Source organism: Pristis pectinata, chromosome 15 (genome assembly GCF_009764475.1).
Source record: "Pristis pectinata isolate sPriPec2 chromosome 15, sPriPec2.1.pri, whole genome shotgun sequence".
Lineage (NCBI taxonomy): Eukaryota > Metazoa > Chordata > Chondrichthyes > Rhinopristiformes > Pristidae > Pristis > Pristis pectinata.
The window spans coordinates 9,038,920-9,057,023 of NC_067419.1; the positions used below are offsets into that span (position 1 = coordinate 9,038,920).

The following is an 18,104-nucleotide window of genomic DNA, read 5'->3' on the forward strand; positions in this document are numbered from 1 at the left end:
AGGCCTTTTCTCCTTGGAGTGACAGAGGATGAGGGGGAACCTGATAGAGGTATATAAGATGATGAGAGGTATTGATCGGGTAGATAGTCAGAGGCTTTTCCCCAGGGCTGAAATGGTGGACACAAGAGGACATAGGTTTAAGGTGCTGGGGAGTAGGTATAGGGGAGATTTCAGGGGTAAGTTTTTTACTGAGAGAGTGGTGAGTGTGTGGAATGGGCTGCCGGCAACGGTGGTGGAAGCGGATACGATAGGGTCTTTTAAGAGACTTTTGGAGCTGAGAAAAATAGAGGACTATGGGTAAGCCTAGTAATTTCGAAGATAAGGACATGTTGGGCACAGCTTTGTGGGCCGAAGGGCCTGAATTGTGCAGTAGGGTTTCTGTGTTTCTATAATGAGCTAGACCCAGCCTGTGCCTCATGTTCACTTCTCATGGAATGCTTCTGGTTGCGCAGCTTCCAATGTCCGTCGTTTTGCTGCGGCAACCACTCTGAGGTACAGGGGTCTGTAACTAGTAGCTGACCGGAGGTGGCACAAACTAAGGGCCCACCTATGGATCAGGAAAGGGGGGGGGGTGTGGTGGCGAGTTGCAAGGAGAGGTTGCGTAGACAAGAACTTTATTCCCTGGAATGTAGGAGATTGAGGGGTGACCTCGTAGAGATATATAAGATAATGAGGGGCATAGACAGAGTGAAAGCTCAGTCTTTTTTCCAGATGGGAGGTGCTAAAACCAAGAGGGCATAGGTTTAAGATCAGAGGTGAGAGATTTAAAAGGGACTTTGGGCAGCTTCTTCACACAAAGGGTGGTGCATATTTGGAATGAGCTGCCAGAAATAGTGCCTGAAACAGGCACACTTGCGACATTTAGAAGCCATCTAGATAAGTACTTGGATAGGAGAGGTTTAGAGAGCTATGGGGTGAACGTGGGCTCACTGGGCAACACAGTTGGCATGGACGAGTTGGGTCGAAGGGCCATATGACCTGATGACTCTATTCTAGTTTCTAAATATTTAATACAATATTTAAAATATAATTGTTTTCTAACCACATCCAACATTTAAATTGATTAAAATATTAACAGTAATTGAAGTCATGAAATGAAAGTTACATTCAATTACCTTTTTAGTTAACGTGGGACCTGTTCAGAAGAATGGGGTTGTACTAAATGTGCTACCTATGGCTGGTGTAAAGCTGAGTGGATGGATATAAAGTATGTCTGGCCCCCAAGGTAGAGTATCTATGGATCGCCCCTGGACTTGTGGCAAGTAAGGGTAGTGCAGGTGACCAGATGCAGCTGCTTTGTGTACATTTCTACTTTAATGCAGAAGTCCTGAACTCATTGGCAGATGCATTGCCAGTGCCAGTGCAACCTTGCTCAAAACTTAACTCGAGCAATACCAGAGATGGTAACAATAATTAGATTTAGTTCAAGGGGGATAGGGCTGAATAGTGATATACGAAGCAGAGTGATTATGTTGAAAGGGGGTAGAAGCAATTAGGTGCTTGATCTTTTCAGGGGTAGGGGTTATAACTAAAATAGTTATGGATGGTAGCAATCCCATCTCCAAGATACCATCCTACTTCAATGAGTAGGAATTGCAGAAGTAGAAGCAATCTAGCGTCTTGTGATTTTTATATGAACGTAGTTGCTGGAAAGGCACAAGTGGTAGTTGCAATTCAGTGTCCTGAATGTTCTATCAGTGAATCTTGTCAAATGAGAGGATAAATGTTTAATTCCATTGAAGGTTGTGTGTTGGTGAGTTAAGACTAGGAGGGAGCAAGGCAGAAATTTAGTTGCAAAGACAATGCTCCTGTAGAGTCAGAAAAAGAGTAGGTGTTGTATCAGATCTTTGTTGTGTAGGTCCACAAAAGACGAAGAATATTCCAACAATGGTAGCTGAGTAACTGTTATTCCTATGCTGTGAATGGGCTGCCTAAGAGTTGGCCAGTAATAATACCATGAAAACCTAAAATGTTTGTGCAAAGTATTAAAATGACATAGTTGAGGGGAAAAATTGCTTGAATTGATATTAACATTAAACTACGTGAAAAGTTCTCAGGCTGACTTGAGAATAACTAGAGGTCTGGGTGGAGAGAGATTGTTTGAAAGAGAAAATATATATCATTTAATTAATTATAGTTTAACTGAAAATCCTTCAAGGCATTGGAGCAGATTTTGTAGTTGGTTGCGAGCACTATCCCAGCATTTATCCTAATGGGGAGTTATGGAAGTAGTTGAAACTATTCTCAATAACAATATTGAAAAGAGCCTTGAGTCATAAGAGGTGTCACACTGAGTGCCAAAACAACCCATGAAATGCAAAAAAAAATCGCTAATTGGCTGTGAAGTTCCCAGACGTGACTGAAATCTCCTAGACAAATACATTCAGAAACTTGCGATTTAAAAGAAATTTTTGCCTTTTATTTAAAAGAAAGACTTTCAAATACGTAATGTTTAGTGTTCGTAAGTACTTAAGAACCTTTTGTTGAGAAAGGTAAATTTAATATTCTAAAATTAGTTTAAATTTTTCTTAACCTTTCTATCTAACTTTTTTTAAATGGGTAATCTTTTCTGTTCTGCACTGCTTTCCATTTTGTTAGGATCAAGAGGAGGGTCTCCCTTGCATATCTTTGGATCTGGTGTTAGCATTCTAGAACAAGTGCAAAACACTGGTGACCATTGACTACAAGTTCTTTCTCCCAAGCTATACCCCAGTGTCTGCATGTGGCCTACAGCCCTGCAGCAAGTCACTGATAAAAGCTTTGGGATTTCCACATTCATTTAGGCATACATGGAAATACAGAGGCTACTGTCACTTAAACCAGGAAATGATGCTATGTCCTGACAGCTTGGCCATCATTATCCTACAATTCCATGCTGAGACAGGGATTCTCCCACTAGCAGTTAGGAGGAGGAGCAGGCCATGTTCCCTTCAATCTTACTTCCCTAATTTATCAAGGTCATGTCCGATCTTCTGTCTCAGTGCCACTTTCCTGCATTATCCCCACATCCCTTGATTCCCTTCTTGTGCAGAAATCTATCAATTACTGTTTTGAATGAACTCAGTGACTGAGTCTTCACAACCCTCTGGGATTGAGAAGTACATAGATTCAGCACCCTCTGAGTGAAGAAAATTCACCTCCATTGTGGTACTAAATACCCTTTTCCTTTCTGTGAGACTGAAGTTTGGTTCTAGACTACTCATCTAGGGAAAACATCCTTGCTGTATCCATACTATCAAGCCTTTGTATGGTAATTTTGTTAATTTCACTGAGATCGCCTCTGATTCTTCTAAACTGCAGAGAATACAGATATAATCTATTCCTCATATGGGAAACTTGCCATCCCTCAAACCAGTAGTGAACCATTGCTGCACTCTCTCTGACAAGTACATCCTTTCTTGGGTATGGAGACTAAAAGTATAAACGAGACTCCAGATGTAGTCTCACCAAAGCCCTATCCAATTCCAGTTGTACTTTCTATTCAAATCCTCTTGTAATAAAGGTTTACAGATAATTTTCCTCAATTGTTTGTTGCATGTTGGCTTTCATTGATCTGTGTACAAGCATACAAGTACCTATAAATATCTATACCACTCACCAGTTATGAAATGCTCTGCTTTTCTGTTTTGTGCAATGAAGTAGATGACCTTAAATTTTTCCACATTCTATTTCCATCTATCATGTTCTTTTCTTTTTTAATATTTTTATTAATTCCAAATAGAAAATTTAAAGTACATGAAACAAAAGAAACAAAATGTTACAAAATACATTGTATTGAATCACACTTGAAATCACAATACTTCATATTGATAAACAGAAATGATAACTAATTAATAAAATTATTCCAATTTATTAATATTATAAAAAAAAGTCTAACCCCAGTACCAAAACCAAAGCTGTTTGGTAAGAAAAAAGACGAAAAAAAAACCCACCCTAAAGACATAATAGTATTGGCCAATATCTGTACTTTAAGCACCAAATCAGTGGTTTTGAAAGTAGTTCAAAAAAGGTCCCCATAATATTTGACAGTTCAGAATAGATCCAGAAATAGAACAATGGATCTTCTCTAAATTTAGATATGACATAACATCCCGTAACCATTGAACATGAGTGGGGGGAGTAACTTCCTTCCATTTAAGCAACACAGCCCTCCTGGCTATAAGAGAAATAAAGTCGGAAGTCTCCAGAATTATATTTTTTTCTCCAACAATCCCAAATAATGCAGTTAAAGGATTTGGCTTAAAATTTATTTTAAAAAGCACAGAAAAGGTTTGAAATACCTCTATCCAGTATTTTTTTCAGACTCTGACATGACCAAAACATATGAAGCCTCTCTATTATTGCATTTATCACAATAAGGAGATATATCCAAATAGAAATGCGATAACTTGTGTTTGGACAGGTGAGCTCTATGGACCACTTTAAATTGAAGGAGGGAGTGCCATGCACATAATGATAAAGTATTAACCAGCTTAAAAATTTGATTCCAAGTTTCCTCAGAAATTGAGATCTGCAGGTCATGTTCCCAAGCATTTTTAATTTTGTCTAAAGGAACCTTATTCGTTCCTGATAACCTACCATAAATCTTGGATACTGAACCATCATAAAAAGGCTTCAAATTAAAAACTACATCTAGTAAGATCAGAGAAAATCTCTAATTTGCAAATATTGAAAAATGTGAGTTTTTGGCAAACTATTTAATTTACAATTGTTCAAACATTGCAAAATTTCCTCCAACAAATAGATCCTGGAAACAAGTAATACCCAATCTATCCCATTCTTTAAAAATTACGTCAATCATGGAAGGTTTTAAAAAAACAATTAGCAAAAATGGGACTAGACAAAAAATCTCAATAAACCATAATATTTTCTAAATTGTAACCAAATCCTCAAAGCATGTTTAACTACCAAATTATCAGTTAATTTATTATTGATAAAGGAAGTGAAGAGCCAAGCAAAAAAATAATAGAAAAGTTTTTAACAGAATTAGGTTCCAAAGAAACCCATACTGGACAGGCCTCATGATTAATATAATGTAACCAAAATGTAAGATTTCATATATCGACTGCCCAGTAATAAAACCTAAAGTTGGGTAAGGCAAAGCCTCCATTATTGCCATCTATCATGGTCTTGCCCAGTCACTTAGTTTGTCTAGATCCCCTTGAAGCCTTTTTACTTTTTCTTCCATATTCTTAATCTTACCCTCATTAATATGGTCAACAAAGTTAGAAATATGACATTTGGTTCCCTCAGCCAGATTATGAATAGCTGAGGTGCCAGTACCGATCACTACATTACCTGACCAGTCACGGTCTGCCACCCTAAGAAGAATCTATTCATTTCCATTCTTTGCTTTCTGTCTGAGCACTGATTCTCAATCCATGTTGGTTCATTATCCCTAAATCTGTGTGCTCTAACCTCTTCTGTGGAACCTTCCAGAAGCAAAATACAACATGCCCTCTAGTTTCTTCCTACAATTTACTTTCTCAAAGAATTCCAGCGGGTAAGTCAAATTTTCCTTTCATAAATTTGTGCAGACTCTGCTCAATCCTATTATTCTTTTCAACATTTTGTGTTTATAACATCTTATGTCATAAATGCCTGCATTTTCTCCACTACTGACTGGTTGTTCCAAGTTTTCTCCCTCCTTTTTTAAATAGTGGGTTAATATTTGCTACCTGCCAATCCATAGGAACAATTCCAGAATCTGTACAATTGGCATAATTGCCAGATTACACCTGTCTCTCTCGATACCTCTCTAAACTCTAGGACAGATCATTTAAGTCCTTGGGATCTGTCGGCTCCACAATATTTTTGAGTATTGCTCTACAGTGTCACTTGGTGGTTAGATATAAAATTGCGGGTAGATCTGAAACTTACCATAGAACCATACAGCACAAAACAGGCCCTTCGGCCCACCATGTTGTGCCGTCCATCAAACCACCCTCACACTACCTAACCCCTTCCTCCTGCATATCCCCCCATCCCACACTCCTCCATATGCCTATCCAACAAGCTCTTGAACCTGTCCAATGTATCTGCCTCCACCACCACCCCAGGCAGTGCATTCCATGTACCAACCACTCTCTGGGTGAAAAACCTCCCCCTGACATCTCCCCTGAACCTCCCACCCGTAACCTTAAAGCCATGCCCTCTTGTCTTGAGCATTGGTGCCCTGGGAAGGAGGCGCTGACTGTCTACTCTATCTATTCCTCTATATACCTCTATCATGTCTCCTCTCATCCTCCTCCTTTCCAGTGAATAAAGCCCTAGCACCTTAAGCCTCTCCTCGTATTCAATACTCTCTAATCCAGGCGGCATCCTGGTGAATCTCCTCAGCACCCTCTCCAATGCCTCCACATCCTTCCTATAATGAGGCGACCAGAACTGAACACAGTACTCTAAGTGTGGCCTAACTAGAGTTTTGTAAAGCTGCATCATCACCTCGCGGCTCTTAAACTCAATCCCGCGATTTATGAAAGCCAACATCCCATTGGCCTTCTTAACTGCTCTTTCCACCTGTGAGGCAACTTTCAATGAACTGTGAATATGAACCCCCAGATCCCTCTGCTCCTCCACACTGCCAAGTACCTTGCCATTTACCCAGTACTCTGCCCTGGAGTTTGTCCTTCCAAAGTGTACCACCTCACTTCTCCGGATTGAACTCCATCTGCCACTTGTCAGCCCAGCTCTGCATCCTATCAATATCCCTCTGTAAGCTCCGACAGCCCTCCACACTATCCACAACACCGCCGATCTTAGTGTCGTCCGCAGACTTACTAACCCAGCCCTCCACCCCCTCATCTAAGTCATCTATAAATATCACAAAAAGTAGAGGTCCCAGAACCAATCCCTGCGGGACACCACTAGTCACTGCCTTCCAATCCAAGGGCACTCCTTCCACCACAACCCTCTGCTTTCTACATGCAAGCCAATTCCTAATCCACACAGCCAAGCTTCCTTGGATCCCTTGGCCTCTGACCTTCTGAAGAAGCCTACCATGAGGAACCTTATCAAACGCCTTACTAAAATCCATGTAAACCACATCCACTGCACTGCCCTCATCAATCTTTCTGGTCACCTCCTCAAAGAACTCTATCAGGCTTGTGAGGCAAGATCTTCCCTTCACAAAGCCATGCTGGCTGTCCCTATTCAGTCCATGATTCTCTAGGTGTTCATAAATCCTATCCCTTAGAATCCTTTCTAACAGCTTACCCACCACAGACATGAGACTCACCGGTCTATAATTCCCTGGCCTATCCCTATTACCTTTTTTGAGCAAGGGGACAACATTCGCAACCCTCCAATCCTCTGGCACGATCCCTGTGGACAATGAGGACTCAAAGATCCTTACCAGCGGTTCAACAATCTCCTCCCTTAGATTGCTGCATCAGGTTTATGGTGAAATGCTACTTAAAAGTAGAATGGAATTGTGAGGATGTGGATGCAGATGATGTGGGGAAACACCATAGGAACAGCAAATGAGGAATTTTTCCTGATTGCATGTTTGCATTCCTTGATTAATAATTGGTATTACGGTTATGCTAATGGCATGGTTGTGGGCCTTTTTGTTAATTGAACTGAAAACACCCAATGATACAACATTCTAGATACTGGCATTCCAGAACTAAGCCTTAAAAGATTTGAGTCACATAATGTCAGTCCCAAGGCCCTTTGGCTGTATGTGCTGTTACTTTTGTGGTCATGGCCTGAATAACAGGAGGTGATGAAATGAGAATGGAAGTATGGGAGCTAAGTTTCACACATTGGGTTGAGTATGGGGTCTTCCCTATTTCCTCCCCACCCTAATTTACCCCAGATATTAATAAAATGCTGCATTGTCATGGATTAAATAGGCTGGTGATATTGTAAAGAATGGGAAAAGATGGTAGAGTGGTATAGTACAGTAGTCTAGTGACGTATAGAGGTCTTTCTAAATCTCACCAAAGGCTGGGAAATTAGATTCAATAAGTCTAGTAATTTGGGGTGTAGCAGAGCTGCTGCATCAGAGCTCCGGCAATCCAGGTTCAATCCTGACCAACAGTACCGTCTGTGTGGAGTTTGCATGTTCTCCCTGTGACTGTGCGAGGTTTCCTCCCAGATCCCAAAGATGTGCAGGTTGGTAGGCTAATTAGCCAGTGTAAATTGCCCCCAGTGTGTATGTGAAGTAGTGGAATCTGGTGGTGATAGGAATGAGGAGAGAATAAAATGGGATTAGCACAGGATCAATGTAAATGGTCAGTGTGGATTTGGTGGGCTGTAAGGTTTGTTTCTGTGCTGTACAGTTCTGTGATTCTCAGAGCATTTGGTACATTGCATTCTTTTCTTTTCCTTTTTGGAATAGAAAAAGTACTAATCAAGGTCTTTAAATAAGGAATGGAAATTAAGGAAATTAAGAAATGGGCCCACAGTCAAAAATTAGGAACCTCTTGTTAAGTTATCTAATTCAGCAAAAAATATTAGCCTCCTTTGCAACACACAGTGGTTGTCATTAAGTCCTGCCATTGCATTTTGTAGAACATATTTGAGTACTTAAGTATTCACTTGCAAGATATTGCATAAAATATCAGTGCTGCCTTTCCAATGAATATTTTCATCGAAGTTTCATACAACATTGTCTGAAAGCCAGCTAAAGATAACTTTTATTCCATTACACATGTATTATAATTCTTGTGATGAATACTTCAACCATTTTCTACAACTTATATTTTTAAACAGGAACAGCTAATTCCTCGCTTGTTACGTCTGAGGCAGGCAAATGATGAAACCCTTCAGAGTGCAGTCAGAGAGACTCTGGCATTAATTGGGTATTCGGATCCTGTTAAAGGCCGTGGTATTAGAGTCTTGGCTATTGATGGAGGCGGAACAAGGTAATTATTTTACTAATGTTTTTAAATTGCAGTTATTAATGTTGCATCAAAGTAATGTTCCTCCTTTATCATCACTAAATAACATATGACTGACCAATTCATTGAACAGATAGTGCCCAGGTTTTCTGGCAGCTCTAGTTTTTTGTTTGTTATATCCATCTTTTTTTGATACTGTTTAATTTTTGCCTGAATGATTTATATGGCAAAATAATTTTAATTTGTAGTGATGTTTATGCAGTCGTCAAAAGAAGATTTTTAACTACATTGTACTTTTACTGATGGTTTGGTAATTTCCCAATCATCTCTGTAAGGCTTCTGCGTTAACAGGGCTTGAGCAATCTCATTGGTATGGGCTTGTGGTGAAAAGTATCTGCATTTGGTTACAAATAGGCAATGAGGCTCAAATGCACTCAGGAATGCTGGTATTAAAAAGTATAAAAATGTACACTAAGAATCCTTGAGAGGAAAAAGTGTAAAGATGGGGCTACTTTATGGAAAGCAGTTGGAGCCTGTTTCACATGAAGTTCAGAATTTTAAATGGTGTAAAGCAATCAACACTCAGCATCAGCTTTACTTAAAGCAACATAGAAAAGCTTATTAAAAGCAACGATGTTAATATTTCCCTCATTTTACAAACAAACTGCAAACACATTATGTATTTAAGCATGGGCAAAGGGAGTGGTTATAGCTAAATTTTAGTTAATTTTTTTTGTTTCTTCTCTGGATTTAATTCAACTGATGCTTAACATGAAGAATTTCATACCCTGTAGCTTAATCACTGCAGAGGTTCGATGCAGTTGGAGGAGAGATTTATTCCTCTTCATTAGTTAGTTCACTGAGCCCTGGGGGTAGCTTTGTCTTAGAAGCTATTTGCTGCTAGCTCTTCCATTCCTGAACAAGTAATTTCAGTATTAATTTTGAAGCAACAGGAGGAACAGAACGTACTTGCTTTTTACTGAAACTTGAATGCAAAGTGCTGCTAATCAAAACATTACAAACACACTGAGACAAAGTGTGTCAAGTTATGATAACAACATTGAAGTGTGTATATTATCCCTATTATACAAGAGTTGTACCACTTGAAATTAGCAGTTCTTTATCCTTAGTCTTGGTCTGCTTCTAGTAAAAGGATTTCTTCTCCGCTGAATATATGAGTGATGGAAGATTCTTGTTAAGAAAACATTGCTGTTGTCTGTGTTTGAAATATTAAAAATGAATCCATAAAGAGTTAACAATTGAAAATTGGTTAATTGCAATGAAGCTCAGTCAAATGAGAGAATAAATTTTAAGATTTGTCTTGAGCATATAATAATAGTTAATAGCATTACCGTTGCTGAAATCTCCACATTAACGTTCAGCAGAAAATTAAGTGGATCATCCATCTGAACGTTATGGTTACCAAAGCAGGTTAGAGGCTAAGAAAGATGTGGTAAGTGGCTGATTTTCAGATCCTACATCGGCAAGGCATGTCAGAAATACAGTGGAATACTCTCCACTTGCCTGGATGGTAACGTGTATGGCAATATTCAAGAATCTCTGTACCATCCAGAACCAAGATCTTCACCAGATCAACATTTGATAAACCAGTGAAATCCACATATCCTCCACCTTCAGTGCACCTTGGCTGCAGTGTGTTCTAAATATTGGAGACACTGCAGCAATTGCCAAAACTTCTTTGAAGTGAACTAGAAAAACCACAATCTCCACCAAGAATGGGACAGCAGGTGCATGGGAACATCCAACTCCACATTATCCAGTATACTTATTAAGAAATTTGTTGCTGGGCTAAAATCCTGGAGCTCCTTAGTTAACAGCATTGTTGGACTGCCTTTACTGCATTGACTGCAACAGTTCAAGAAATGGCTTACCATCACCTTCTCAAGGCAATTAGGGATGGGCAAAAATGCTTGCTTTATCAGAGACACTGTATCCAGAGAATAAATGTACAACATGTTCCTGTGACAACTCATCTATTCTTCCTCAGCAATTACAAACCTGTCACATTTTAGAAAACGCCTCACTGAAAATTGCTAGAATTCAGATTGTTCCTGCGTATTGTTCCTTTTGCTAAGGGCATCTTCTGTGGGCAACTCTACACTTCTTATGAGCCTCTGTGCCTGTGAGTGGATTGTTGCATGCATCCAGCTAATAAGACTTTTTTTACTCTTTTTACGGCAGTCCAGCAGTTGATTTTCTGTAGTTTTATGCTGTGCAGCCAAAATACCCCTTCTCACCAGGATCCACCTATCGCTTGCAAGCTCTTGCTCCACCCCTTCCCCTCACCTCTTTATACTGGCTATTTCCCCTCTATTTTTCAATTCAGATGAAGGGTCTTGACCTGAAGTGTCGACTCTCCATGTCCCTCCACAGAGCAACGAACAAACTGTTAGAGGTACTCAGTGGGTTGAGCAGCATTTTGGGTGAAACGAATTGTTGACGTTTTGGGTTGAAACCTTGCATCTCTGTCTCCCTCTACAGATGCTGCCTGACCCACTGAGTTCCTCCAGCTACCTGTGTGTCGCTCCAGATTCCAGCATCTGCAGTCTCATGTGTCCCCAGCCAAAATAATCAACCAGTTGTAGATGTTGTGGAAATTTGCAACATTGGCATTTCTGGCTCTGCAGAGTTCATTCTGGTTATAATGTTTAGGGCACAAAATGCATTCAAGTGAATTAGAAAATGAACCTGAAGCCCTTCAAATCAAAAGCTAGATTGGAAACCTGTTTGAACAGGTCTTCCCTAATGGGATAGGGATGGAATTTTCATATAAAGTCAAAACCTGTCTCAATTTTCATATAAAGTCAAAACCTGTTCTAACTTTTATGGAAAATAATTGTATAAAAATGTCAATCTTCTAAACAACATCAGTATTCCAAACAAGATCTACTCATTACAGCTACTTATTGACCCATTCCAAAAAAAACATGAAATTCATGTTTATATTGCATTTAAAGCTATAGAGCTGTACAGGGTAGAAATGGGCCCTTCAGTGCACCATGTCCATGCTGACCTTTTAGCCCATCCACACTAATTCTGTTTGCCCTCATTAGGACCATATCCTTCTGTGCATTGCCTATTTTAGAGTCTGTCTAAATACATTTTAAGTGCAGTAATTATGTCTGATTCCACTACTGGCAGTGAGTTACAGATATCAATTGCCCTTGGTGGTGGTGGGGGGGGGGGGGGGGGGGGTGGTTACCCCTCAGATCCCTTTTAAAACTCTTTCCTCTGACAAATCTATGCCCTCTTGTTTTTGATAGTCATTTTTGTTTCCTCCCTTAGGAGGGCTATCTATAACCCTCATAATCTTCTATATTTCTATCCAGTCACCTCTCAAATGCCTTAGCAAGCCCAGCCTATCCAATCTCTCTCAGAACTAAAGTCCTCCAATTCAGGCAATGTCATTGGTGAATCTCCTCTGCACTCTCTCCAGCATAATCACCCTTCCTACTGTGCGACAACCAGAACTGCACACAATATTCCAAATGTAGCCTAACCACTGTTTCGTAAAGTTGCACCATAATGTCCCAGCTCTTGTATTCTGTACCCCAACCTATGAAGGCAAGCATTCTATATGCCTTATTCACCACTCTATCGACCTGTGTTGCCACTTTCAGGAAACTATGAACCTGGACCCCGAAGTTTTTCTATTCATCAACATTCTTTGGTGTCCTACCATTTCTGTACATGTCCTACATCTATTTGACTTCCCAAAATGCATCACCTCACACTTCTCTAGATTAAATTCCATCTGCCAAAGGTCAGCCCACATTTCTATCTGATTTATATCCTGCTGTAGCCTTGGACAATCTTCCCCCTATCCACACCATCACCAATTTTCATGCCATCTACAAACTTACTAATCGTACCTCCTACATTCACATTCCAAGTTGTTAATATTTATCACAAACAGCAAAGATCCCAGCATCAATCCCTGCAGTACATCACTAGTCACAGACATCCAATTAGACAAACATCCTTCCACCACTACCTTCTGCCTCAAATCACCAAGCCAATTTTGCATCCAGTCAGCCAACCTTAACCTTCTGGGCCAGTCTACCATGTAGGAACTTGTCAAATGCCTTATTAAAGTTCACATGGACAATGTCTGCCTATCTGCCTGAATCAATTTCCTTTGGTGTCCCCCCCCCCCCCCCCCCCCCCCAGCAAGTACACAAAACCATGCTGATTATCCCTGAATGGTTCCTACCTTGCCAAATGTACTAAGAATTTTCTCCAAAAATTTCCCTACTGCTGACAAGGCTCACCAGCCTGTCCTTAACTGGCTTTTCCCTGCTGCCTTCCTTAAAGGAAAAACAAAGCTATTCTCCAGTGTTCTGGTACCTCATCTGTGGTTAACGAAGATGCAAATATCTCTGTCCTGACCCCAGCAATCTCCTCATTTCCTGTAGCATTCTGGGATAGATCTCATCTGGCCCTGGGGATTTATCCACCCTCGTGCACTCCAAGATATCTAACACCTTTGCCATCTGAAAAATGACATGCTGCAGACTATCAATGCACCCTTCCATGAACTCGCTATCCTCCATGTCTTTCTCCTTGGTGAATACAGATGAGAAGTACTCACTTACGTCCTCATCCACATTCTGTGGCTCCACACATAGATTAATCCTTTGGAACCTGAAGTCACTCACTCTTTCCCTATCTATCTATCTTGCTCCTAATATAATCCAGACAATGATTTTGGATTCTCCTTAATTTTGTCTGCCAGGAATATTTCATGACCTCTTTGCCCTCCTGATACCTTTAATGTACTCTCCTACACTATATTCCTCAAAAGATTCACTTGATTCCAGTTGCCTGGTCCTGATATTTGCTTTCTTTTTCTCCCTCCTCATGTAACCTTCAATATTCTTTGTCATCCAATGTTCCCTAATCTTGCTATTTCACCCTTATCAGAACATTACCAGAACCTGAATTCTTGCTAACCCTCTTTTCAAAATCTCCCGTTTGTCAGATGTTGTTTTATCTTCAAGCATCTGCTGTCAGTCTGTTTTTGCCTGGTCGCCTTTTGCGCTATCAAAATCAGCCTTTCCCCAATTTAGGACCTTAACTTGAGGACCAACCTCATCCCTTTCCGTAATTAACTTGAAACGTGCAGAATTATGGTCACTGTTTCCAAAGTATTCCCCAATGGACACGCACTACCTGCCTGATTTTATTTCCAAAGAAAACGTCAACTGCAGCCCCTTCTCAGTTTGTTGAGATAATATGTAGATAGACAGACAATGTTGGATGCAGCTAATCTCCCCATCTAAGCTCTTTGCACTGGGACAATCCCAGTTAATGTTGGCAAAGTTAAAAATCCCCTACTACAATAACCCTATTGCTTTTAGAGCTTTCAGCGATTTTCTTACATATTCGTTCCTCTAATTCTTGCTGACTATTGGAAGGCCTATGTTATAGCCCAGAAAAGTGATCACCTCTTATTCCTAACTTCCAGCCACATGGCCTCATTGGACAATCCCTCCGGAATATCCTCTCTACATACTGCTGTGATGTTCTCCCTAATCAGAAGTGCAACTCCCACTCCAGCTTTGTATGCCACTCTGTTACATTTGAAACTTCTGTACCCTGGAATATTAAGCTGCCAGTCCTGCCCTTCACTCAACTACATTTCCATCATTGAAATAATATCATAATTCCACATGCCGATCCATGCTCTCAGCTCCTCTGCCTTGCTTGTGAGACTCCTTGCATTATAAATGCAGTTGAGCCTATCAGCACCCCTGTGCTTCCTAACCTGCCTCTACCTGCTCTGCCCACTGGACTTGTTTTATCCTCTACATTTGGGTCAATCTCCCCACCTGCCACACTGCTACTGAGTTTCCCACCCCACTTCCAAATTAGCTTAAACCTCCCAAGTTGAGTGAGCAAACCTCTCTGCAAGGATATTGGTTCCCTTCCAACCTGAGGGTAACCTGTCCTTGTACATTGTCACTTATTCAGATTGTCTGCATAAGTTATTTATCTGAAGCAACAGGTTGTTGGCCCAAAAGCCAAAATCAAACTTGACAGGCACATTATCTATTTAATCATTTTGGATTTTTTTAAAAATCCAAGGCTTTGACATAATTTTAAAAATTTATTATCTTCTGCATTGCTTTTGCCATCCTTAGTTCCATTGTTGATCTTGGATGGGTGTGAGTTATCTGTTGAGAAGTTTGGTTGAGGGCCAGGGAGATATTTTTGGAATTTTTTTAATCATGGAGGTGGCATTGAGTGATGCCTGGTGGAAAGAAATTACTGTTCTGCATTCTATGTAATTGGTAGGTGATGTGACCATCAAATCTACAATCAAATAATTGCACTCTGATTCTGGATGGGGCAGACTCAGTGGACTAGACTCGTCTGTTTGAAGTTTGCTAGGGAACTGTGCACTACTGGAATCTGACCTTGTAGAGCTTTTTAGTAATTGGACTGAACCTGGGGAGCTAAGAAGTTGACTCTCCACTTGGGTACTAGACTCCTTTTGAGATGAAGTGGATCCCATTTGACCATCTGACTGCTTCACCATTTTGTCTGTTATTACCTGCTCTGTTCTTTGTGTGTTTTACTAAATAAAATACCCTTGTCTGAAATGTAATTTGTAGTGGCTGTGCATGGTATTCTACTTCCAAAACTCTTTGTTTGAGGCCATTGTGATTAACGATCACTTAAAAGTTGCTTTGTTTCAAGCTTTCACCAATGGAAACTCGTATGTCATTAAATTTGCACAGCTTGAGTTGACAGCATTAAAAAAAAATCAATGTTTATTTGCAGTAAATAAAATAAATTTGAATCTAGCAAGCATTTGGTACACTGACATTTGGTGATTTTTATTTTTGTTTTTACAAAGAATTCATGAACTTCAATATAAAGCATTAAAATGTTTCTTTTATCATAGGGGACTGGTTGCTCTTCAGACCCTTCGTAAACTTGAAGAATTGACAGGAAAGCAAGCCTACCAACTCTTTGACTACATCTGTGGAGTTAGCACAGGTGAGTGAGTTTGGGAGGAGATTCAAGGAGGTGTGGAAATCGAATCTTGAGTGAGCATCAGTATAGATATAAAGTTGTTGAGTCCATTGTAGCCCAGTATTCCAATTATAAAACTGTTCCTTGTATGATTTTTGGTTCCAAGGAATTTACTTCCACTGTTGCACCTAAAATGACACGCCATTGATCTTTGTGGAGTAGAACTTACTGGCATTGATTTAAAATTTTGCTTCAGATAATTTGAATGTAACTGGTGACTCTGGTAATTATGCTCTGTCATTTATTCTTCATTCTGTGATTTCCAAGGATAACAGCTCCAGATTCCAACACTCACTGGGATCTGCTGTGGCTAATGTTTGCTGAGTTCTTGCAAACTAGAACCCTTTTAATTACTTATGATTTGCTACATTAGGCAATGTCCTTTCCATAATGACCAAAGAGGTAGTGAAGAGGGCTGGGGTGATGATATCTTTGTCCTCTTTATCATTTACACTGGTTACACTTTTAAACTTCACATATTTAAAGCTATTTCACTGCTTTAAGAATTTGAATGAAAACGAGCTCTTGCTGCTAAGATCAACTACGGCATACTAAGTTTGGTTTAAAAAAAATTGCCAGTCCCTCATCCCATTCACCACTAGTACTAAAGAAGTTTGCTTGGTATAATTGGATAGCTTTAAACTGAGACACAAGATTCTGCAAATGCTGGAATCTGGAGCAAAACACACAAAATGTTGGAGGAACTATATAGATGCTGCCTGACCTGTTGAGTTCCTCCAGCATTTTGTGTGTATAGCTTTAAACTGAGTTGTTGTTTCTCTTCAGAGTCTAACATTCGAGCATTTCACCAATGTCAAATGTGAAGAAGTGATTTTTACATGTAATATGATAAACCTTTTATAACTTAGTTGTACCTGTAGTGAGATGCCAACTTAAAATGGATTCTGCAAACTTCATGTTAAGTGCTTGTCATGACCACTAGAGGGCACTGGTTGTTAACAGTTCAACCTGGGAGGCTTCTGTTTTCGTATCTCCCCAAAAAGTTGAATTTTGTTGCTGAGGTCTTTGATCATTTAATCTTTTTTGGCCTGCAATTGTAATGGGTTCCTCTTAAGTAAACAAAACTGTCCACCTTGATCTTAACTGTACAATCTTAATATCAGAATGACATTCACAGTTTGAGGCCAATTATAATTTTGCATTTACCTCATTTAATACCAGTCTCATGCTGACTAGTTGCTTTGTGGGGTTGTTATTATCAATTTCTTTTCTGCTTCGCCCCCAAGAAGTCATACAGCATGGAAACAAGGCTTTCGACCCAACTCGTCCATGCCTAACAAGGCGTCTTCCTGAGCTAGACCCATTTCCCTGCATTTGGCCCATATTTCTCTTAAACCTTTCCTATCCAGGTACTTGTTCAAATGTCTTCTAAATGTTGTAATTGTACCTGCTTCAACCACTTCCTCTGGAAACTCATTCTGTATACCCACCACCCTCTGTGTGGGGAAAACCTTGCCTCTCAGTTCCTCTAATATCCTGCATGGTTAAAATATCAACTGGATGCTTTTAAAACACAGTTGATAACTAATGAAAACCTGGTTGACAATTATACCCATCCAGTTGACAGACAAGCGAGACCTTTATCCCTTGACCTGGGTCCAATGCAGGGACCAAATATTGAAAGGAGTAACTGTTTAAAATTTTATTTACATTTACAATTACTTCTTCTTTAAATGCATGATCTGATATTCATCCACATTATCTTTAACGTCTCAAACTATGTATTGACAATCTCACATATTGAAACTATTTTGCATTATAGTCATTTCTTCCACCAGAGATTGGTGCTGTTAAGGAATTTAATAATGCTGTTATATTATTCACAAATGTGATAAATAGCAGGATATGAGAAAACATCCCTGTAGACCTCCACTGTTAACATTTCTTGATTCACTTCAATGAATGTCAAATACTCAATTTACTTTAAATATACCTTATTAGCCTTGCATGTGGAACTCGTCAAACATAGTTTTGGAAATCTAAGTGAATTCCTATCTGTTCAAAGCTTAAAAATATTTTGCTATCTGTTACTTCTGATCCTGTGCTGACTGGTGCCCATAACATCTGTATTCTTCAAATACATTCTGTGGAATGCCATCCAAGTCTCAATTGGCAGCACTCTTGTCTGAAGGTTTTGGATTCATTTCCCAGTCCAGCGACATGAGCACATAATTT

General features: G+C 39.8%; 1 protein-coding gene across 2 annotated transcripts in view; it reads left to right on the top strand.

The window, feature by feature from the left end:
* pnpla8 (patatin-like phospholipase domain containing 8) overlaps nt 1-18,104 on the top strand; it is an 85,924-nt gene that overhangs the window by 18,776 nt on the left and 49,044 nt on the right. For both annotated transcript variants that reach the window (XM_052029816.1, XM_052029817.1), the window contains exons 4-5: nt 8,719-8,870; nt 15,778-15,872. In XM_052029816.1, coding sequence (XP_051885776.1) covers nt 8,719-8,870; nt 15,778-15,872 — 247 coding nt within the window. The remainder of the gene's footprint in view (nt 1-8,718; nt 8,871-15,777; nt 15,873-18,104) is intronic.